At 37.6% G+C, this 23,968-nt stretch overlaps 2 protein-coding genes across 2 annotated transcripts; both read left to right on the top strand.

Moving 5' to 3' along the window:
- Nucleotides 1-83: 83 nt before the first annotated feature.
- LOC117415044 (2-oxoadipate dehydrogenase complex component E1-like) lies at nt 84-17,976 on the top strand. The gene is made up of 18 exons (XM_059027282.1): nt 84-368; nt 2,637-2,789; nt 3,254-3,465; nt 3,972-4,166; nt 4,339-4,608; nt 4,920-5,091; nt 5,188-5,386; nt 5,815-6,127; nt 6,601-6,685; nt 7,614-7,753; nt 8,457-8,607; nt 9,217-9,323; nt 10,127-10,291; nt 10,865-10,947; nt 11,151-11,320; nt 13,947-14,032; nt 14,238-14,341; nt 17,921-17,976. The coding sequence occupies exons 1-17, from the start codon at nt 191-193 to the stop codon at nt 14,337-14,339; spliced, it is 2,781 nt and encodes a 926-aa protein (XP_058883265.1). The 5' UTR covers nt 84-190; the 3' UTR covers nt 14,340-14,341; nt 17,921-17,976.
- LOC117414466 (protein transport protein Sec61 subunit alpha) lies at nt 17,862-23,742 on the top strand. The gene is made up of 12 exons (XM_034024221.3): nt 17,862-18,048; nt 19,141-19,208; nt 19,728-19,793; nt 20,128-20,206; nt 20,407-20,538; nt 20,739-20,848; nt 21,196-21,349; nt 21,550-21,710; nt 21,808-22,005; nt 22,266-22,457; nt 22,710-22,786; nt 22,897-23,742. The coding sequence occupies exons 1-12, from the start codon at nt 18,042-18,044 to the stop codon at nt 23,081-23,083; spliced, it is 1,431 nt and encodes a 476-aa protein (XP_033880112.1). The 5' UTR covers nt 17,862-18,041; the 3' UTR covers nt 23,084-23,742.
- The last annotated feature ends 226 nt before the right edge of the window (nt 23,743-23,968 follow it).

Below are 23,968 nucleotides of genomic sequence, written 5' to 3'. Positions count from 1 at the left end.
TCTTCTACTGTAGGTGTCGCAGCCTCTTGCTTGTAAAAAAAATAATAATAATCTCATGGCATGCACATTTGGCCAATCACATTTGGAGGTGTTGTCTGCTCGAGGAACCAGTATGGCTGTTTGACTCGAGTGTCATTAAAACGGCACAAGCGTAGTACAAATATTTAGGCAAACGCTGTATCATTAAATCATGTCTGTCTTTTTTTTAGGGAAAATGTGCAGTTTAGCGGCACGAAGATCCCCAAATGCCATTCGGCCGCTTTTACGTAATGTGTATCACACTCAAAGAGGGGTGTATGGATACAAACCCAAGACAGAAAGCGATTTGAAATTGAGCAAGACAGACTTGATAAATGAACGCATACAAGGTCAGTGTATTATTTATGTCATTAATCAAAGTATGTCGATTTAGTTAAAGTTGTGTATGTCATAAGAAATGTGTGTTAACTTTTGACTGGCGCACGACTGCCGGTGGTAGCTGCTAGATGTTGTCTTCAGACGGTTCATCAACAGTTATCTGCAGTTTAGACAAATTAGGGCGACCAAAACAAATAGTTGTTTATTTAGCAGACGTCTTTATCCAAGGCGACTTACAGAGACTAGGGTGTGTGAACTATGCATCAGCTGCAGAGTCACTTACAACTACGTCTCACCCGAAAGACGGAGCACAAGGAGGTAAAGTGACTTGCTCAGGATCACACAATGAGTTAGTGGCTGAGGTGGGATTTGAACCGGGGACCTCCTGGTTACAAGCCCGTTTCTTTAACCACTGGACCACACAGCCTCATATAAATAGCTAATGTTTTAATAATTTTTCCTTTCCCCTACCTCCCTTCAGGCCATACATGTATGGACACTAGTGTAAAAGCTGTGTGCATTGTTTTTATGTGAGATGTGAGATATGTAGAGGAACTCTACAAACGGACGCATTGGAAGTTCACACTGAGTGATCCTCTCCCTGCATTAGTTAATTGTGATCAGTCAAAATAAAGACACCACTCTTCTGGAGGTTCACACTGCACTGACATTCACTAGCCTATCAGGCTTTGTTGAGCTGACCGACGAGCTATTATTATTATTATTAATTTCTTAGCAGACGCCCTTATCCAGGGCGACTTACAATTGTTACAAGATATCACATTATTTTTTACATACAATTCCCCATTTATACAGTTGGGTTTTTACTGGAGCAATCTAGGTAAAGTACCTTGCTCAAGGGTACAGCAGCAGTGTCCCCCTACCTGGGATTGAACCCACGACCCTCCGATCAAGAGTCCAGAGCCCTAACCACTACTCCCCACTGCTGCCCTATAGCTAACAAATAATCAGAATGAATAGGTAACCGGACTCAGGAATTGAAACAGTTTTGCCGTTTCTCTCAGCAGCGTCCAAAATGGCAAAATGCCAAAACTGTTTTCATTCGGATTAGTTATTCAATTAATAATAGGTTGTGCATTTACCGTTCCATCTCTAAGACCTGGATGGATTTGGTTACCGTTATAATATTATTAGTAGGGTGGCCGCTGGAGAGGTCAGCTGGCAGTAAGATCTGTCGTGAGGCGAGTGCGTTCAAATTCATAGGCTACGCATTACATAGTATATGTCCTCTACCCCGTCTATGTGTGTAATCATAGCCTATATGTTACATGCATCTGTGTGTGGGGTTGAGCGAGTGTAGCTTGCTTATGTATTCTCCTTGGTTGATAGCAACGGGCGGCACGGATTTTTCCGTACCGCGTCATATGTAAACCCACAGGTATACTATAATGGGAAGCGAAAAAAAAAAATCGCCCGCGCCGCGCCAGTGTGAACGATCCAATGCAATGGCAGAAATCGGGGCGGGGGCGGGGGCGGGGGCGGAGCACGTGACCAGGTGTGCCCCCGCCCCCTAAGCGTCGCCACTGATACCAATCCTCCTCCATCATAAACTTGGTACAGTACATCAAGTCTGTAGCAAGGACCATCATTAACACAGAACAGACCTATACTATAGCAGGCTTCAGTCGCCCTTTGCGGTCATTTTATTCAGCGCGTCAGGTCCAATTTATTTTCACACGCGCTGTTTAAAATTATTTTTTTTCACAGTAAAACAGGTTTAAAACGCACTGCATATCAACGGGGCACTCAGTACTGCATCTCCAGGCCCGCCTCACATACGTCTTCATAGTAGTGCATACCGATAAATCATCTCCTGATCACTCGTTTTATCATCAAAATCCTCAATAATGCGATACAAGTCATTGTTTTATTACTATAACATCTAAAAAAGCTCTGCAAATGTCCGTGATATTCGCTGGATGCAGAAGCAGCTACTTGTTTGTTTATGTCCGTGTTATCTCAGTGGTACCGGGGCTGTCTGTATTGCTCAGATACGCCCCCTTTTTTGGCTTCTTTCGTCTCCTGTATCGGTCTCACTCGGCCATTGAATGGTTTTCTCGGCTTTTTCCAGAGAAAAAACGACTAGAGACCTATTTTTTACGTATTTTTGATGATGTCGGACAGGGTCAGACATTTGTTTTTTACGTCTTTTTGATGATGTCGGACAGGTTCCGATATTGGACCGGAAAGGGAAAATTGCGATGTCGGACCAGGTACGGTATAGGAGCGCAATTAATACAGATTTGTTCTTTTGGTAGATCATGGACTGGCTCGGTTAGTTGAAGCGTACCGAGCACACGGGCACAAAGCAGCAAAAGTGAACCCTTTATTCACCGGAGAGGCAGCGATGGATGTGGTACCTGAGGTTCAGATCTTAACAGAAGTCATTCACGGACCTTTCAATACAAGTGGTATATAGCTCTGTTTTATTAAAAATTAGGAAACCCCTCTTTCATGACTATATGCTGTATGATGCTATTTTTAAACAGCAATAAACAATAGGTGTTCACTAGATGACACTGACTCTTACTACATTTAAAACACTTGAGCTAGCCTTTGTTATAGATCTATGACAGACAACCTTATTGCAATTACTAAGGCAAGGGACTGTAAAAGTTGAACACTTAATTAAATGATTTATTTCAGAATAATTTACAGCATCATTTTATAGTGATACTTACAGAACCATTTGATCCATTCCCATTCAGAGTATCACTGATCTAATAAAATGTTGTGCATTGAAATGATTTACAGTCCCAGCTGTCATTTGGGTAGCTTAGCATTGTTAAGCATGTGAAAATAAGCTATTACTACATCTGTATCATTTTAAATACATTAAACACTTATCTTTTGTATGCCCACTATTTGTCTAAAGGCTTATTGCACTTTGGGAAGGCAGAGGGTTCATTAGAAGATGTGTTGCAATACCTCAATCATACGTACTGTGGCCACATGTCCATCGAGACAAGTCAACTGCAGACACTGGAGGAGAGGGAGTGGTTTGCTCAGAGGTTTGAGGAGCTCAAGAAAGAAGTATTCACTCCAGAGGAGAGGAGACAACTAGCTACATTAATGCTCCAATCCCAGGTAACACTGACAAGAATATCTAATCGTTATATATTCAACAATTAAACTAAATTCGACCCCCACAGCACACTTGTCAAGAAAACAAATACAGAAATTAAATATTCCAAAATAAATGAGAAAAACATACCTCTATTTTTAGAGCCCTTACAAAGTTGTTCCTTGGATATAATGTAATGCAGAACTATTTTAGAAAATAGTTCAAGAGAAAGACAAAAGTGAAAATCTATTAAAAATCTACCTAGTAATGCAAATGTATAAAATGAAGTCATACTTCTTGCATTTGAACTCATCTTCAACCACTGGGTTGTATCCAGACACCGGGGCATGGGCTTATATATGAAAGCAAAGTGGTAACTGCTTTTTCAAATAAGCCAGTTTATACAAATGTATTTGCTTGTGTGCCTATTTATACACTAATAAGGTATCAGTACTGTACTATATTTTTGTACCACACATGTTCCGTTTAACTCATAGCATTACCTGTATTTAAATTGTTTTGTTTTTAGGAATTTGACCACTTCTTGTCTACCAAGTTTGCCACAGTGAAACGGTATGGTGGAGAAGGGGCAGAGAGCATGATGGGATTCTTTTATGAGCTCTTTCGTCTCGCTGCTTACAGCGGAGTGACTGATGTGATCACAGGCATGCCTCACAGAGGAAGACTAAACCTCCTAACAGGTCTCCTTCAGTTCCCACCTGAGGTGACTATTTTGAGGAATGCAATGTACACTAGTTCTGTATGGAAAAACAAAGGATTAGAGTAGCCTAACCAGCTACAATTGATGTATTACCTTTTTTTGGTTTTAACAAGTATTGATTAATATAACGTGGGTGATTTTCATGAATAAATTGAACTTGTTTTTCTTCCTAAAGTTAATGTTTCGTAAGATCCGAGGGCTGAGTGAGTTTCCTGAAAACTCCCCGGCCATTGGAGACGTGCTGTCGCATCTGACCTCCTCTGTGGATCTGGATTTTGGCTCTGGGCACCCTCTCCACGTGACCATGCTGCCTAACCCTTCTCACCTGGAGGCCATCAACCCAGTCACTGTGGGAAAAACTCGAGGAAGGCAGCAGTACAAGCAAGACGGGGACTATTCCCCTGACAACTCAGCTCAGCCAGGAGACAAAGTCCTCTGTCTGCAGGTATGTGTGCTACAAATCTCATGGCTCTGGGGTGCCTCGGCAGTTTTCCTTGTTACCACAATTTCTACAAAAAAACACAATGGATTTTCTTTTCAAATTCTAGTACTGTAATTATTACTGGTATAATTTCAGAAGCAATCATTTTGGAGATGACTCAATTGTTCGTTTTGTGTATAAGGTGTACGCTTGAAGGCACAGTACAGTGCTTGGATGACAGGCACTTTGTTAAGTGTTTATCCCTGGGGATAATCTACTACAACAATAAATAGCACTGCACATACCATAATATGTTCTTTTGTATTTAATTACAGGTCCATGGCGATGCCGCATTCTCTGGCCAAGGAATTGTTCCTGAGACATTCACTATTTCAAACCTCCCCCACTTTAGAGTAGGTGGAAGCATCCATCTGATTGTAAATAACCAAGTGGGTTATACCACTCCAGCTGAGAGAGGAAGATCCTCATTGTACTGCAGTGATATTGGTATGTCAAAGATCACTACACTACTTCTTTAAAATGAAGTCATTTTCATATGTCAATTCCATGAACAATGCAGTTACTTATATTCATGTCCACCAGGTAAGATGGTCGACTGTGCTGTGATGCACGTTAATGGAGATGATGCAGAGGAAGTGCTTCGAGCTACCCGATTGGCCATGGAGTATCAGCAGAGATTCCGTAAGGATGTGATTGTCGATCTGCTGTGTTACAGACAGTGGGGTCATAATGAGCTGGATGAGCCTTTCTTTACCAATCCTGCCATGTACAAAATCATCAGGTATGTCGCCTTTCAATCTGCCTGGAAGTGAATAATCTGAAATGTAAAATGTTAGCCTTTGTGAAAATGCTAACGAAGTAGGGCATGTTATTAAAACCTTACTTAAAGTCGCAAGCTAATCTACGTAACTGTTGGACAGTAGGGGAGGAGTGGTACTGTAATTAAACTTGGTTAAAATCATTTTTCAGTATATTTATTTTCACTTCCCTCTCATCTAAATAGGAAGGCCTGTAAACATCTTTAGAGGGACTATCAGTATCCTGAATAATTTTTTTTTTATGAAACAGAATGCTGCTTGCAGGCAGACCACAGACGTTTTATGTCAAAGCAGATGCCGTCATTGCCATTTGTGGCAATTGCAATCTGTTCTATCATGTGACAGGGATCATGGATTCCTTTCTATTTATTTTGTTATGTTTACACTGCAGATCCCGGAAAAGTATTCCTGACTCGTATGCAGACTGCTTGGTAGCAGAAGGACTCCTGACCGAGCAGGAAATTTCAGAGATAAAGACGTCGTACTACGCCAAAATGAACAAGCACTTGACCAACATGACACTGTACAGCCCACCTCCCACCAACCTGCAGGGCCATTGGAGGGAGCTGGTGGAGCCGCAGGCTAAGATCACAACCTGGGACACGGGGCTCTCCACTGACCTGCTGCAGTTCGTGGGAGCCAAGTCTGTATTCATCCCTGAGGATATCCACCTGCACAGTCATCTTCACAGGACGCATAAGGAGGTGAAGCCTTAACCAATCAGACCACAAAGTCACTGTAACTATAGCATACATAAAAGCGTAGGCCACAATGTAGTTTACATATAAATTAAATCACTTTTTTTTTTTTTGCACGTATGCTACAATCTAATAATAATGACCTTAAAATTACACAATATGTATAAAAAATAATGACTATATCAAAGTGCTATTTAAAATAAAACTAAAATGATTCGACAATAGTGATATATCAGTGTGTCACACTGTGCATGTCACTCTGGTCTGGACAGAACGTGCTGTGTGAAAAATACAGTCTCTTTAGGGGACCAGGAAATCACATGAAAAAACAGTAGTTTACTGCAATGTTTGTTATGCATAGCAAGAAAACTGGGGTGTTTGGATGCAAGGGATATATAATGATTTTAATGTTGAAATGGCAAGTACTGTAAAAAGTAAACTTTCATACCTGTCAATATTCACTTTAAACTTTTTTTCAGGCCAGACTGCGGAAACTGGAAGAGGGAACAAAATTAGATTGGTCTACTGTTGAAGCAATGGCATTTGGTTCCCTTCTATGTCAAGGTATGATTTTAACACAAAAGATTTTGACAAAGACTGGTTACATTTTGTTACATGCCCATCAAGACTAATTTACTTGTACCTAGTGGGACGGTTTAGTAGCCTCACAGTGTAAACATTGGGCTTGGGAAGTTTCAAGTTGAGCCACTCTCTGCCATTGCCAGGGTCTGATAAGCCACTGCCTCCAAATAATAAATCACTTGCAGGGACAATGGGGAACAGTATACTAGGGTTGGGACATTATTGAAAATCTCTGAAATGATAATTGCGGGATAAAAAATCGTGATAATTGAAATTATCGTGGTGTTTGCTCATTTAGTTTTTGCTGGTTAATAAAATACAGAAGTCCATCGTTAAACCGAGGACAGGTTACCTGGGATAACTAAGTGTCTGGTTTAAAAAAAAACAACAAAACAAAAAAAAACATGCACATTTATACCTTCATTTATTTTAAATGTATTTCCCTTTTTGCTAAAGTACCATTTCTGTGTTGTGTCATTTGTACACATTCCATTAAGAATGACTGTACAGTGTACAAATAGTACAATCAAATGAATACCCAGTGCAGTTTCTTTACTTTTGCCTATAGGCTACTGTAAATAATAACACACAAAATCAGTCATGCTTTCTCTGTACACATTACTGTAGAATTTGGAAACAATAAAAGATTATTTTAAATTGAAACTAAAGGAATTTACCACACTGTCATTTTACCCAACTACTTAATAGTACACAAAACAACAAAATAGTTTCTGTGAATTTTAAATACAATTTCACTTGAAACATACAGAAGAAATGAACCTTTGCCAAAATAATGTTGTAAATAGCCATCAACTGTATTTTACTTGCACACCAGTGGTAATTAAGCAAAATGGTCACACGTTATTTTTATTCTAGCAGCTACAACTATTATTTTTTTTCTCCTCTAAAGGGTTTAATATACGTATCTGTGGACAGGATGTTGGACGTGGTACATTCAGTCAGCGTCATGCGATGGTAGTCTGTCAGGAAACCAATGATATGTACATCCCTCTCAATGACATAGTGCCGGAACAAAAGGGTTTCTTGGAGGTAACATGAAGATCTTTGCAACATTGTGGTGTTTGGAGGAAATGTACTAGTAACAATATATACGTTCTCAGTTTTTTTGGTAGAAAATTTTATTTTTTAGGGGTTTTAAAAATAATTGATTGATTAACATGGTCTACCTGAATGCAGTATCAAAAAAAGTGCAGGAAAAAGAAATTTTGAAAAATGGCAGAGGGTACTTGTAAAGACCTTGGCAAAAGGGCAACTGGAAAGTATACCCAATATTTCAAAAAAGACTGCAACTTGCAGCATTTGCTCATTGGTGCTTTCATTTCATGGCAGTACTACAAGTTTAACATATCATCTTAGTCACAAGTAAGCTGATTTTTCTTTTTCTTCAACGTATTTCAGATGGTATCAAAAACTATACAGCTATATCATAGTTTTTCTTCAGCTAATCTAAATAAAATGGCACTCAGTGAGTTATCTTTGTTAGTGAAACTTGAAAGCTTACGATATACCAAAAACTTATCTGTTAAATACAGTATTTGAAAATGTCAGATTACATCACTAAAAGTGATTAGTTGTGATTGTCTTTCAATACAATTTCACATCATTAGCAAAGGTGTGATACATCAATCAATAGAATGGATGATCATTGATCAATAAAAAATGTCAAGATTAAAACCCCTAGTTCTTTTTTTTTTATCATTTCTGTAAGTAAACCGCATTCTTGTGTAATTAGGTATGCAACAGTCCTTTGTCTGAAGAGGCTGTCCTTGGTTTCGAATATGGAATGAGCATCGAGAGCCCAATGCTGTTACCAATCTGGGAAGCCCAGTTTGGAGATTTTTTTAATGGAGCTCAAATTATATTTGACACCTTTATCTCAGGAGGTAAGGAAAAGAAACAATCCAACCTGATATTCATGTGATACAGCCATTCGAAATATATTTGCATCAGATAGTTTGTGTCAGATGGCTTGTATCAAATAGTTTGTGAAAATGACATTGGCAAGGAAAATGGTGTTGCAGTAAAATTACCAATACTATTTAGGTATTCCTTTTTAACTACATTTTATAAAAATATAGTAAACAAATATATGGTGTGGTCAGTATTATCAGCTTGTGTCGTGCAGCACCCTATATATTCGATATGTAATGGTTTTCTTCTGATATGTGTCTTGTTTGGTCCCAAAAGTGTTAAAATAGCATCTCCTTGTTTTATACTGTTTGTTTGTAAGTTATAAATCCTCCCTTTTTTTAAATAGTTTGAATGTTATCTTCCGATTTATTATCTGTGCAATATTTTGAAAGAAGAAAAAAAAGTGCTTCTTGCCAGCCTACCCCTTTAGACTTGCTTGAGTTAAACAAAGTTTAAGAATGTAAAGGCTGGTTTCACAGACCCCCAGGACTAGCGCTAATTAGGGTCTGTGAAACCAGACGTAAATCTAAAAATAAGGGCCCGTGCTACTTTCTAACCAATGTAGTGGTTTGTGTTGGCAGGTGAAGCTAAGTGGCTGCTTCAGAGTGGCCTAGTTATCCTGCTACCGCACGGATACGATGGTGCAGGTCCAGAACACTCCTCCTGTCGTATTGAGCGGTTCCTGCAGGTGAGTTCCTTGAATGTGTTTGTTGTTGAACAACCAACCAAGCCATGTTATACTTTGTGGAAAATCTTGAATCTATGATGAATATTATTAGAGAGGTGGCATATCATTTGTAATATAATTAGGGCTTCTGTTTTTCGGTTTCTATTAATTGTATTCCTTGTTTCCTTTGCTGTGTCTTCCACAGCAAAATCCCTGTGGTCACGGGCACATTCTTCTGGGGTTTTTGTGTGTAGGCATTTTTGTACATTTCGCCACAATTCTGTTTTAAATCCTCTGTATCTTAACTGTAATACAGCTTTAAATCCTGCTAACAAGTCTCCATTCCTTATTGTAATCTCGTTTTAAATCTCGCAAGCGGAGTCTCCAATAGAAATGTAGGAATGTGCTGTCACTCAGTAGTTGGGGCGGGTTTAAAGTATTCAGAATGAATCAATGATAGATACAAGTCAGTAAGGCGGGACATTGCCCAGCAGCACTGGGAAATGTATTTATTATTATTTTTGAAGTAGGTTTTATTTTTTAATGGGAAAAGGGTAACGTCAACGTGAATTGATTAACCATTTCCACAGTTTTTCTGGTGTTTATTGGCTATCCACCAATTTTATTTTTTTTTGTATCAAGGATGTTTTATTGAGTTTTATCCCTAAATATAATGTACCAAATATAGCATTATTGTTGGACTTTGGTTGCTTAGGAAATACCCTGTACATATTGAACCTTTTTTCAGAATGTCAAACATACCAGGGAACCAAATATAATCCAAGAATGTACTAAGTATAATGTTTTTTTCCCTTTTTCTTTAGTTATGTGACAGTAAAGAGGAGGGTGTGGATGGAGACAATATCAATATGTCAGTGGTAAACCCCACCACTCCTGCACAGTATTTTCACCTGTTGCGTAGACAGATGATCCGGAACTTTCGCAAACCCCTGATTGTTGCTTCTCCCAAAATGCTGCTTCGCTTTCCGGTGAGAGTTTATAAACTTCTAAATTTATAACTCAGTTTACTCTGAACTGTTATATATATATATATATATATATATATATATATATATACAGTATAATGTGTGTGGCAGAGTAGGGGGAGGAGTCAGAGAGAAACACCTGGCTCCAATGAATCAGTGAGGCCCCTGCATATAAGGGCTGTGTGCCAGGCTGAGGAAGCTATGTGCTGCGGAGACCTGTGTGGTGAAAAGAAAAAGGTACTGTGTGAACCTTGGGTGAGCTGTGTAAACTTGTTTGTGTAACAAGGAGTTTTTGTGACTGGTAAACAGCTTAGCCGTCCGGCTTATAATGAGGGATTTGAAATGGAAAGTTTAGTTAATACACAATGGCGCTAAAATCAAAGTTTCGGTGTTGGGTCAGTGTTTTTAAAGGGTGCAAACGAGCTCTAGTCAAAGGCTTAGCCACTATATATATATATATATATATATATATATATATATATATATATATATATATATATATATATATATATATATATATATAAAATTAGAAATTCAAAGAACAAGCTTATTTCTGTTTCCCGTTTGTTGTTCCAGGGTGCTGTATCAAGCTTTTCAGAGTTGGCTCCAGGGACAACTTTCAAACCAGTTCTTGGTGACCCATCTGTGGATCCCAAAAAGTAAGTTAAATTTCAAGCTCTCTTGTCAAAATAATAATTGGATAACTGTATACATACTGAATCTTTAAACACGTGAATGCAGTTTTTAAATGGATAATAACTTGTGACTTAAGCTGTCCTTGAACACTTGCAACATTTTTTTTTTTTTTTTTGTTAAACTGCATTCATTTGTTTTGCACATCACGTATTTGTCTTTGTTGTAGTGTGACTAGAGTGGTATTGTGCTCTGGCAAGCACTACTATGCCCTGCTTAAACAGAGAGAGGCTTCTGGAGAGGCTCAGAAAAACACTGCCCTGATCCGAGTGGAGGAGCTTTGCCCATTCCCTGTGGAGGCACTGCAGCAAGAGCTGAACCAGTACAAAAATGCAAAAGGTCAGGTTTGAAACCAATTCTGCCATTTGTATGTTTAATTCACGTAGTGCCCAACACTAAATGATATGGTTCTTTGGTTGCCGAGGCGACCCCAGCATGTAAACCTAGTTTTATCTCTATTGGTTTCAATAGAATGTGTCAGCACCTGCACGGTTCTTAAGTATCCCCATCAATTCACCGCTGCCACACCTACAACTGCTAAAATCCCATTTAAGATGGATTTTTAGTGTAGTGGAAACTGTGGGCAAAATCTAACAACACACTTTATATATTTATATCTGACCTAAGATGGCCACCATGTTGACATGTGACTTTTTGATTACCAGATAATAAGGATCTAAAATGCTGAGATATTTGCATCATTCTCAGTACACACATGTTCTATTATTCCTTAGTTCAAGTTTTTTGTTTTTTTTTTTTAATGCAAAGCTGCCACCGTCAGTGTTTGAGTTAGTGACTTAATATTTGATGGGTTATAAAAGCCATGCCTAATCGGGTGCTGACCATAAAATTGACCTCTGACCTAAAGGGCTGCCATATTAAGGTCATGTGATTTCTGAAGTGAACACTAGAACCGCCGCGGTTATACTCATACCTAAAACCGCCGCCGGCAGTCATTATGATGGGTACATTTTAAACAACATCAGTATTAAAATGAAAGACAAACTATCGGTTACAACTCAAAAGTTTTATTCAAGCACGTCAGATCAAACATCTGCACAGCCTGAAACGCTGTATTTAAATGAACAATTAAACAAAAGGGTTTATTTTCTAACTTGCCACATATAAAGCACCACTTCAAAAAATGAAAAACTATAATAAAATAAACATGTCAAAAGAAACTAGTGTGTAAACAGGTATATGTACATACAAAACAATTTAATTTAAAACGAAAGTAACATGTTTTCTCATGTGTTACTCTGCAGCACTGAATCCAGGTTGAGCTGCAGCAGCCTGCTGCTTTGCAGTTTTCTGATCGAAATGTTTCTGCTGAAGCGCTATGGCTAATTTCTAGATGAAATCTTTCCTACTGATATTTTCCTTGGTGCATTCCTTGTACAAAACGAAGGAATTGATGGCTGCCAGGTCCAGAAGAGATAACAACATGCATATATATATATATATATATATATATATATATATATATATATATATATATATATATATATATATATAATTTGTAACAGCAGTGGGAATGTGAGACAGCAGGGAGGGGGTTAAAACCTCCCTGAAGAGTAAAATGGAAAAAAAAATGCACCTTTTGTTTATTGTTTAATTGTTTTGTGCTTCTGTTTGTTAGTTTTGTTAATTGTTTTATTGTTTAGTTTAACTGTTTTATTGTTTAATTATCCCCTGCACCTGGGTGGTAATTGGGAAGTGGGACCAGGTGCAGGGTATTTAAGAGGAGCAGTCAGACTGCTCAGGGCTGCTGAGTAGGAGGAGGCAGAAGAAATGTGCTCTGCTTCCGAGCAGTCTGAAATAGTAAGTGTTGTGTTAAACCTGTGTGGTTTGTGTTCTGTGGTGTCAGGTAAACGGCTTAGCCGTCCTGCAAGTTAGTCAGGGAATAACCTGTGTAGTAAGTGCTCCAAAACGGAGTTAGGTTTTGTTTTGTGTTTGTGTTTATTTTGATGTTTATTAAAAAAAATAGCGCGTCAGCGCAAGAAAATCCATTTCAGTGTTCTGGGTCATAATTTTTAAAGGGGCACGAACCTGTGAGTGCTACGATCGTTTTACAATATTATATATATATATATATATATATAAGATATTGTAGGTTATATTCAAAATAAAAACATGTATTGTAAAAGGCAGTCAAAATTGCTTTGGCAGTTCTAGGTGGGTGGGATTATGACTTCCTTAATTTCGTGATCCTCCCTTTCAAATGCCATCAGGGTATTTAATACATGTATTTAGGAAAAGTCATAAACGGACAACTGCATAACTTTCAGACACGCAGAGTAATTTCAATTTGAAAACCTCAAACCGTCAAAATGAGTGCCGTGACGGTTCTAGTGTTAAAGCTGCATAGAAACAATGCACTTTTAATTGTTGTCTTAATATTTGGTACACAGCTGGATCCTTTGGTTTTCTTACTTAAGTTACCAGTGTTGTCCAGTAAAAATGAACTTTCTCACTGCTGCATTGCTTTAAACTCTGGCCATATCAATGATACAGACCACATGCTTTGATATAGGGTCATAGTTGGTACACAGTTGTATTCTATAATTTCCTGAATAAAGTTCCATTACAGATGGTACCCAGTGAACATTAATCTTTTCAGCACCACCTCTTTTTCACATTTCCATGTTACTTCATATTTACAAACCATTCGATTTGATATAGCATATCCACTACAGTATGATACCGGGGAGGCTTTGTTGTTTTTTTGTTTAGTTTAAAATGAGTTTTGTCATTTACAGTTAGAACACATAGGACCAACTCACTGTTAGGAAAAATAATAAACTGATTTTTATGGCTCTCAGTTAAGTTATTATACTATCTAATATGCAAATATTATTATTGAGTAAAGTTGGAATGGATCATGACATGATTCAGTAGAAGCTTATACAGCTGCTGTATAAAAAAAAAAAACACTGTACATTTTATATATATATCTGCATTATAGATTTCATTTGGAGTCAGGAAGAACCTCAGAACATGGGACCATGGTCTTTTGTAGCCCCAAGGTTTGAAAAACAGTTATCATGTAAGGTAAGTAGATAATTAAATCCTATCACCATCAACAATATGTACAAATGTTTTATTTTCTTTATATATATATAAAGGTTGTTTTTGTAAATGTTTATTGTAAATGTGTTAGTTAATTTGCATTCACGATCTTTGTAACTTAAATTGAATGTTCAATAATGGACACCACAATCCCTGTCCCTTGTGTGGTTCTGTTTCTTCCCTGCAGCTTCGGCCTGTCAGCCGGCCTCCTCTACCAGCACCTGCCGTTGGGATTGGAATGGTCCACCAGAAGCAGCAGGAAACTTTACTGTCTCAAACATTTTCTTAAAGGTACATTGGGAACCCCTGAAGCTATCCACACTGTGCCTGCCAGAGAAGATAAATCATAGCATAAGCCTCAAGGTTGGATAAATTCAAACGCAATCTATTTTCCTATGCAACATCTGCTGTTAAAGTTGATTGGGAAGGTTTTTTTTTTTTTATTGGAAGGTATTTGGGAAAATGTGATGATCTTTTGAGATACATTGCATCCTAGAAATCTGCTAGGGATTGGATTAAATCCAAACCAAGGTGACGCCATTGTAGTACTTGTATCTGCACCAAAAACGTGTCCTAGGCATTTCCCAAATTAAATGGTAGTGAAGCAACAACAAACAACTGTTTCAGTACTAAAACTCTAGACTCAAATCTGACCCAATATGGATAATGTCTCGAACCCATAATCATGTACTGTTGACTGCCTTTCTACCAAAGAGGCCCTGAGTCAATAGTTCATTTAACAGCAGTAAAACCCCATTGTGTAATTAGTCATGCTAATAAAAAGAAACACATACTCTGTGGATTTAATAAATACAATTGTATACGCATTGCAGATCTTACTCAAATCCAGTCCCACATTCTGATAATTGTATAGATTTTCACATTCGCTTGTTAGTAACTAAAGGTTTTATTGAATAGAGTCCTTAGTCACATTAACATTACAGTGTTGGAAAAGTCTCTAACATTTTATGTTTCCTATATAAATCTACTGTTTTCAGAGCCTATAGAATGTATTTGAAAGGATAAGAAACATAAATCTTCCCTTGAACAATAAGGAGTAATGTATTAGCAACCCCCCCCCCCCCCCCAATATGCACTTAATTGTAATGGAAATAAAATACTTGCAATACATTGTCCCTTCTATTAATAGCTATTTATAGGCCACAGATTTATAAAAGGTGTGAATAGAAGTTATTGATCTATATTTATATACAGTATATGTTATTCAAACCCAACTACCTGTAGCAGAAGATAGTGGAAGTTAGTTTAATTGGTTTTCAATTTAGAATTTAACAAATTGCTTCAAGATTTAGCAAGGAAACAACAAAAGAATGGAAAGATCAGTCTGTCTACTGTGCTGTCCTCTTCCCTCAACTCCCTAGCATCACCACGTCCTTATTCTCCTTCACTTAGGCCTCCTCAACCATGACTTACCCCGCCCTCCTCTTCAGTTTCCACTCTGCTCTGGAACTAGCCAAAAATGATTACTTCCTAACCCTCATTACTGCTCTGGCCCCCCATCCCTGTCAGCTTTTCTCAACCCTCAATAAGCTACTCTGTGCCCCTCCTCATCCCAATCTCCATCCCTCCCAACCCTCAGTGCTAGTGATCTCTCTCACTATTTCACGACCAAAATCGGTACTGTTCGACTACACCTCCTAACTCTCCTCAGCTTCCCATTCCACCTCCACTTGCTGCTAATGCCCTTTTTACTGCCCCCCCCCCTCCCCCCCCCCCCCATCCTTACCGGAACTCTCCTCCATTATTGCCAAGGCCCACCCTACCTCTCCCCCCCACCCCCCTGGACCCTGTCTCTGCCTTCCTCATACCCCCACTCCTCCCTCTTATCCTCCCTTACCTAGTCTCCCTCTTTAACTCCTCTATCCACTGGTATCTGTCATGCCATCTTCAAATCAGCTACCATCATCCCTCTGTTAAAAAACCTCTCTTGACCCTGCCTGACCTGCTAATTACTGCCCAATCTCTCTTCTCCCATATTTCTCCTTGAGTGTCTAGTCCACTCGCGCCTATCGCACTACATATCCACCAATTCCCTCTACCCCCGATTTCAATCTGGCTTCCGCCCCTCCCATTCCACTGAGACTGCCCTCCTCACTGTCCAGAATCATCTGGCCAACTCCTCTCATGCTGGCCTCTCCTCAATTCTCATTCTCCTTGATCTTTCCTCTGCCTTTGACACAGTCGATCACCCCACCCTCCTCTCCCCTCTTTCTAACTTCAGTATCTCTGGCACACCCCTTGGCTGGCTACAGTCATACCTATCTTCATGCACCTCTGCTATTGCTTTCAACAGCCTCACTCACCTACTATGTTCCCCCCACGTCCCTTACGCTCCCAATCCCTATTGTCCTATTGTCCCTCTTGGTCCCACCCTCACCCTGTGCCCAATCCCGTTTCCGTTCCTTTTCCCTTCTTGCTCCCCTTCATTGGAATGGACTCCCACTTATCATAAAAAAGTCACCCACACTGCGTAGTTTTCGCTTCTTCCTCAAAACGCATCTCTTCTCCCTAGCCCATTCTACTGATACTGCTGGCCCCTGACCTCCTGTTATGACCCTGCTTGCCTGACCCTGACCTAGCCTCTGGCCCTCTGCTTTCATATTAGCAACTAATTTGTATCTCCCCACCCTAGCCCAATAACTTACATTCTTTCTTCACCCATTTTTCTTGATTTCTATTATTTTGTTTAAATTTGTAAAGTGCCTTGGTTAAAGGCGATATAAAAATGCAAATAAATAAATAAATGTAATATTAGAAAACCAACAACAATAGTAATTCTGAAATTAGAGTGGTTTTATCTGTGGTATGTGTGTGTGTGTTGTTTTATGTATCATTTAATTTGTTTATACACTGTAATGACAGGTCATTGTTTGAACAGGGTGATATTTGGTATGAGACATTACTCAATCCATAATTAAAATTGTTTTAATTACTGTCCCAAAAACCTAACCTAATCCAAACAATAACACTTGTTAACAGTTGAACATGTTTGAGTTTAATAAAGTTGTTACATTGTAATTTGTGAATGTAATTGAGTTCTGTGATGCAATGCTTTGGGGAAAAAATAAAGACATCTATTAATATGTGTTCCATTGTTTTACTTTACAGTATACTTACAGGGGTAAATCGTGTATTACATTACATTTAGGTGTCTTGTCAGGGCAGTGTTTGCCTGCCTAATTATAATATATAAATTAGGCAGGCAAACACTGCCCTGACAAGACAGTATTCTCCATTAGTAGTGTACCAGTGTCATCGTAATGACATGCATAGGCATATACCTAGCTTGTGTATCAATTAAAATTAACATACACTCATTTGTAACATTGTTACACGCATATACCGCTACAGTGGTTCAGAATAAATCACGTGTTTAATCGGGGTGGGGGAAAGCGAGAATCTCGGGAGGTATATCTCAGGTAAACTGTAAATAGCTCAATTTGCTGCCCACAGCAGCCTTATAGCCCACTGATGAATTGAGCTTGGTAATCGTTTCAATGTTAGATGCTATTATTGCTTAAAGCGGTTGTAATTTATTTACAATGTAAGTATACCATAGTAATAATAATATTAGTTTTATCGTGTAACAGTAACACATGTATTGTAACAAGCTGTCTTTATATTGCCTGAAACATATTTTTGACCTAGTGAGAATTTTATATAAAAAAAAGGTTATGTATTATTTGACTAAATTAGTAAAGAGTATTGTGTATGTAGAGACGGGAGATGTAAATAATAATAATTTACACTCCAAGGCGTGTTACGAGGTAAATTGACGTGTCCGAGGCTATACAGCCATTTTGTTTGGAAGCATCACGTGACGTGTCCTTTCCTTTTGCCATCCCCCAGCAGAGAGAGAGAGAAGGAAAAGAGAATCGGCGAAGAGTCGCAGAACAGCAGAGGGGAACATATTTATATATTACATTCTAAATGTTAATTCTTGAAGCTCTTTTAAATTGTAGTTTCAAACATGGGAAGTAAGTATATGATTCTTGGTTTACTTATGAAACATAGTAGTTATTTTCGTAGAACTGCGGTGTTAGTACAGACAGTAGTCGTCGTAGTCCAGCGAGACTTGGTAAAACTCACAGTGCTGCTACTATTATTAGTACCACTCATTTATTAAAATTAAAAACAACGGTTGTGAGTTGAGCTAAACCGATTAATGTTTTAAGTATGTAGATTCAAAGAAGTACAAATAAATAATTAGAAAAGAAAGCATTAAAAATGTTAGAAACAAAGTTACATGGAATTGAACCGAATTTAATAAAATGAGATAGTTGTTTGTTATAGTACTTTGAGTTTGGCTTTGGCTTAAAAGTTATAGGCCTACTTGTTTTGTTATATTCCAGCCACGTTATCCCAAACTTTTTAAGTCGACCGTTGCATCGTCATTGAGTTAAATATCACTGAATGTTTACTGAAGTGTTTTTTTTTCTTTTCAGATTGTACGTATAGCAAACGTTGATTTATACTGGGAGTGTTGGGCAAACCCTAATTTGTGTTTAAACTATACTATGTGTTCAATGTATTTGACTGAAAATCGCAATTGCATTCTATACAATTAATTTTTACATTTTATATACAGGCAGGATAAGATGCTGGTGGTATTACGCTGTGATTTATTCTTTTATCACATCAGATAAATAAAATAGACCTTAGAATTATTTTGTAAGTTCGTATTCAACAGTGACCTAAAGCAAAACCGCATCTTGGTGTCCTTTATAAAAATGATCATCTGATAATGGCTCAAACAAATGGAAATGCGCACCATTTAATTTAATGTGAATATACCGAACAGCCTTGGCTGAAGTCGCCAGACTGGTACCTGAATAACCCCTGCTGCTACATTGTAATGCAGAATGTTTTGTATTTGCATCATACTTTCCAGGCTGCTTCGGAGTGTTAGTTAGGTTAATAAAAAATAAAATAAAAAAGACTGTATTTGCACACAAAATACATTGTATGTTGCATTGTGATACTGCAGGGAACATATTTATGGGTTGAACTAAACGTTATGTTTAAGAATATCAAATTGATCTACTATGTATTTTTTTTTTTTTTACTAGTCAAATTTTTAGAAGTTATAAAGCCCTTCTGTGTTGTTCTACCTGAAATACAGAAGCCTGAAAGAAAGGTAAGAATATATTCTCACATTTGTTTTGGTGACCAGCTGGTCTGTGAGATTTTGCCCTTGTAGTGATAGGAAAAAATAAAGTGTTTTAACTAACCTAAAATTCTCAAAAGATTCATAAAAATGAATTTGAATTAATCATACAAGTATTGTGGAAGTTTGGATTGTATGTAGGAAATTGGAATGAAATTTGGGTAAAGATGAAAATAAAGCTGTCAATAAAAGGAAGAAAATGAGAAGAACCAACAGATCCTCCGCACAATGGAAAATATTTTTAAAGTACTTACACTGCATTGAGTAAACTTTACTCAAGTGTACTGTGTAATTAGGTTCTAATTATGAACTGTGTGTTTTTTTTTTTTTTTAAGAATCAAAAGCATGCCCATTCCTCACCTAATAGCTTGGGTATAATGAAAGCTGGGCAATTTATTTAAGAAGTGAAAGCTCTCAAATATCAGTTTCCATTTTAGTATTACTATGGTTGGTGGTATGCAGTTATAGTGTGTGTGTTTTTTTTTCCAGATCCAGTTTAGGGAGAAGGTGCTATGGACGGCTATAACACTTTTTATATTCTTAGTATGCTGCCAGGTAATGTACATATACTTAATACACATTTTTAAAGTCATAGTTACAGATGTATATTTTAGAATTTGACCAATGATTAATGGGTGAATCGTCTTGTAAATAATGCTGCAGACTGTTTTACTTTCAGATTGTATCTGTGGTGCATGGTGGTAATGGTTTAAATCCATGGTTTCTGGTGAACCATCTACCAACTCAAGGGGCTAGTAGATTTAAATCTCATATTTAGACCACTGTTGGACAGAAAATGGGATGGCTTTATAAAGCTGTAGGATGGGATGTATTTGTGTTAATGATTTTATACCGTAATGGTAAAATAATAGATGTTTTTGTTTTGCAGATTCCATTATTTGGAATTATGTCATCAGATTCAGCAGATCCTTTCTACTGGATGAGAGTCATCCTGGCATCCAACAGGGGTAATATTTTCATGTTCTAATGGAGTTTATTTACAATATGAATAAATACTGTAGTTTGCAAGTGGAGTGATTTGCATTCTGTGTTCTGGTAATAACCTCTATTTTAACTTTGTCTTATTGACAATCGACAATATACCTGTTTGAAACTGTAGCTGGCTGTAGGAGATGGAATGACATCATTTTTACATATTTGTTTGCAGGTACCCTAATGGAACTTGGTATCTCACCAATTGTAACATCTGGCCTGATCATGCAGCTCCTGGCTGGTGCTAAAATCATTGAGGTTGGAGATACACCAAAAGACAGGGCTCTATTTAATGGAGCACAGAAATGTAAGTATTAAATGGTTGAATGAGGGACCACAAAAGCTTAATATAATAAAGGTTGCAGTAATGCATGTTTATTTTCATGCTTAATTGTATTTGACTAATAATAGTAAAACACGACAATTTCTGCATCATGTATTGTATTAATATATTTCTTTGTTTTGTTATTTAAAAGTTAATGAACACATTTTCTTTCTACCCACCAGTGTTTGGTATGATTATAACTATTGGTCAGGCCATTGTGTATGTTATGACTGGAATGTATGGAGATCCTGCAGAAATGGGGGCTGGCATCTGTCTCATAATCATTATTCAGGTGAGTGATGTCATATAACATGTATAAATGTAGTTTGATGTTGCAGAAAGGAATATCCATAGGCAGTATATCAGTTTTGTGTTCTTTTGACTGTTTCAATTCCTTGCTTTGGACATATTGGCTGTGGTGTAACTGTACTTATGCAACTTGTGTTTTTTTTTTTTTTTAATTAAATTTTTGCAGTTATCGTGATCACTTTTGTAGTCTCACACTTTATTATAAATACTCAAACAAGCAGTATACATCTAAGCAGCGGCTGAGTTGTGGGGTTATAGTACCAATTGTATCTTGCTTTAGATTAAATCACAGTTTAGATCAAGTTTTAATGAGGCTTTTTTGTTTTTTAGCTGTTTGTTGCTGGCATGATTGTGCTGCTCTTAGATGAATTGCTTCAGAAAGGATATGGTTTGGGATCTGGGATTTCACTCTTTATTGCTACAAACATTTGTGAAACCATTGTCTGGAAAGCTTTTAGCCCAACCACAATCAACACTGGGCGAGGTATGTATTCCTTTTAAATGAATGTAATTTTCCAACAGTAAAGCAACTACAAAAAAAGTGTTTGTGTGTCTCTCCTCTCTCTTTCTGCAGCTTTAGAGTTATGGTGAGAAAGTAGTAGAATTATGGGTAATCGAGATGTGCAAATGTCATCACTACAAGAGCCAAATCATATATATTCTTTCTTTTCTTTTTCTTTCTAGGAACGGAATTTGAGGGTGCAGTGATTGCCCTCTTCCACCTGCTGGCTACTAGAGCTGATAAAGTCCGTGCTCTTCGTGAGGCTTTTTACCGCCAGAATCTGCCCAATTTTTTGAACCTGATTGCTACAGTGTTTGTCTTTGCTGTAGTCATATACTTCCAGGTGGGTTGAAATATAACACGGCTGTAGAGTTGTTTGCCTATGCATTAATCACATTAAGTTTTATAACTAAACTAAAGTTTTGAATTTAATTTTTCAGGGATTCCGGGTAGATCTTCCAATCAAGTCTGCCCGTTACCGAGGACAGTACAGCAGCTACCCCATTAAGCTTTTCTACACCTCCAACATTCCAATTATCCTTCAGTCTGCCCTGGTCTCCAACCTTTACGTCATCTCTCAGATGCTATCTGTTCGATTTAGTGGGAACTTCCTGGTCAGCCTGCTTGGGCAGTGGGCGGTAAGCAGAGCTATTTGCATGTGTTTTAGAATTAATGATTTTATAATTGTACCCAAGTAAGACAATGTACAGGATAGTATAGTACATTCATTTGAACAAAAAAAAAATCTGTATTAGGTCATTTAAGCTTTTTATGAACTTGTAAAGGTACATTTAGAAAGCAAATTACTGATTATCTGAAATCCCAGGGTGTTTATTGACCACTGTACTGTATAGCTAGAGAACTGCTTACCTAATTTTGTAACATGTTGAATTTACAGGATGTAAGCGGAGGTGGACCTGCTCGTTCCTATCCAGTTGGGGGTCTGTGTTACTACCTCTCTCCTCCAGAGTCTATGGGTGCCATATTTGAAGATCCCATTCATGTTATAATTTACATTATTTTCATGCTGGGATCGTGCGCTTTCTTCTCCAAGACATGGATTGATGTTTCTGGTTCATCTGCAAAGGATGTAAGTGAAACAGAATGTATTTTTTGGAAATTGGATTTTATGTTATGGTTGTAATGTAAAATACAAATTATAGTACAGTTGGATTTTCTCTGCTACCATGTAGGCTAGTTTGTTTGTTTTTTATTTCTCAGTTCTTTGACGTTGGCCTTGCAAACTTTTATTAATGTATTGAATTATAAAACCTGACATTTGTATGTATAAACTAAAGATTTAAGCAGTCTGTTACACAAACTATATATTTTGTAACTATAGGTTGCTAAACAGCTGAAGGAACAACAGATGGTAATGAGAGGCCACAGAGAAACATCTATGGTCCATGAGCTCAATAGGTAAGAGAACTGAGTCTTTACGCTACTTCTTGCTGTACTTTTAGTAAGGATTGTTTTGTTTTGTTACACATTACATTATGCTAACGTGAAATGTAAATGTTCTTGTTCAGGTATATTCCTACGGCAGCTGCTTTTGGTGGTCTATGCATTGGAGCCTTGTCAGTTATGGCCGACTTCTTGGGAGCCATTGGATCAGGCACTGGGATTTTGCTTGCTGTTACCATCATCTACCAGTATTTTGAAATCTTTGTCAAGGAACAGGCTGAAGTTGGAGGGATGGGGGGCTTATTTTTCTAAAGTGCTCAATTTGGAACTCTTCCTTATTTAATGCAAAAGGGAAATATTTTTTATGTTCATCAGTTTTTGTCTAAAAGATAATTTTGCTTATCTATATCCCGTTTTGTAATGGGATATTAAGTTCTGCCTGTGGACAGCATTTAGTGCCAGCTGCCTTTTAAAATGTTTACATGAACTTCAGTATCAAGTGTTGCCTGTAATGCTAAGAACCAATGCATTTACCTGTTTGAAACACTACAGAATTGCAGTGCAATTGATTGCAATCTGCCAAAAAGGTTTCTAAACAGATTAAATAATGCTTATTTCCATATGCAAGTGCTATGGTAGCACTTGCACATGTCTCTTAGGATATGCCTCCTTTTTAAATTTTCTATTTATGCATCAACTTTAAACTTACTTTTAAAAAACTGTGTTCAAAAACCCTTGTATTGTTCCTTGGAGGTGATGAGATTTCAAACAAGGCAAGCAGTACTTTGTTCACAGTGATTGTGAGCACTTTATGTGCAGATATTTCATAGTACTTGTTATGTTCTACAGCAGTAATGTACTATAACAAGTGTAAACAATAAACAGCTGTTTAACTTGTGCAAAAGTTATGACTTAAGAATGGGAAAGATGTGGTGTTGTCAGTTACATAATAAATTTTGTTTGTGAATTAATGTTGGTTATTATCAAAAGTGTTGCTGTTTTTTTAACACTGGACAGATGGGCTTGATTGTGTGACATGATGCTTTTAACCATGCATAGCATGCCTGTAATGGATAAGGACTATCTCAAACCAATAGCATTCCACAAATCATTTTCAAAAGATTGATTGGATCTATGAGGGGCAGATGTCAAGTGTAAAGGGGACATAGTAGATAATACAAATGGCAGTTAACAATT

The sequence above is a fragment of the Acipenser ruthenus genome, chromosome 7 (genome assembly GCF_902713425.1).
Source record: "Acipenser ruthenus chromosome 7, fAciRut3.2 maternal haplotype, whole genome shotgun sequence".
Taxonomy (NCBI): Eukaryota; Metazoa; Chordata; class Actinopteri; order Acipenseriformes; family Acipenseridae; genus Acipenser; species Acipenser ruthenus.
Note: the sequence above shows the minus strand (reverse complement) of the source record. Positions and strands in the feature narration are given on the sequence as shown.

Coding starts and splice junctions, on each gene's coding strand:
- LOC117414466 (XM_034024221.3), top strand. Junction 20,207..20,406: donor CATCCTGGCATCCAACAGGG/GTAATATTTTCA, acceptor ATTTGTTTGCAG/GTACCCTAATGGAACTTGGT. Junction 20,539..20,738: donor ATTTAATGGAGCACAGAAAT/GTAAGTATTAAA, acceptor TCTACCCACCAG/TGTTTGGTATGATTATAACT.
- LOC117415044 (XM_059027282.1), top strand. CDS start 191: ATGTCTGTCTTTTTTTTAGGGAAAATGTGCAGTTTAGCGGCACGAAGA. Junction 6,128..6,600: donor TTCACAGGACGCATAAGGAG/GTGAAGCCTTAA, acceptor ACTTTTTTTCAG/GCCAGACTGCGGAAACTGGA. Junction 10,292..10,864: donor AAATGCTGCTTCGCTTTCCG/GTGAGAGTTTAT, acceptor TTGTTGTTCCAG/GGTGCTGTATCAAGCTTTTC.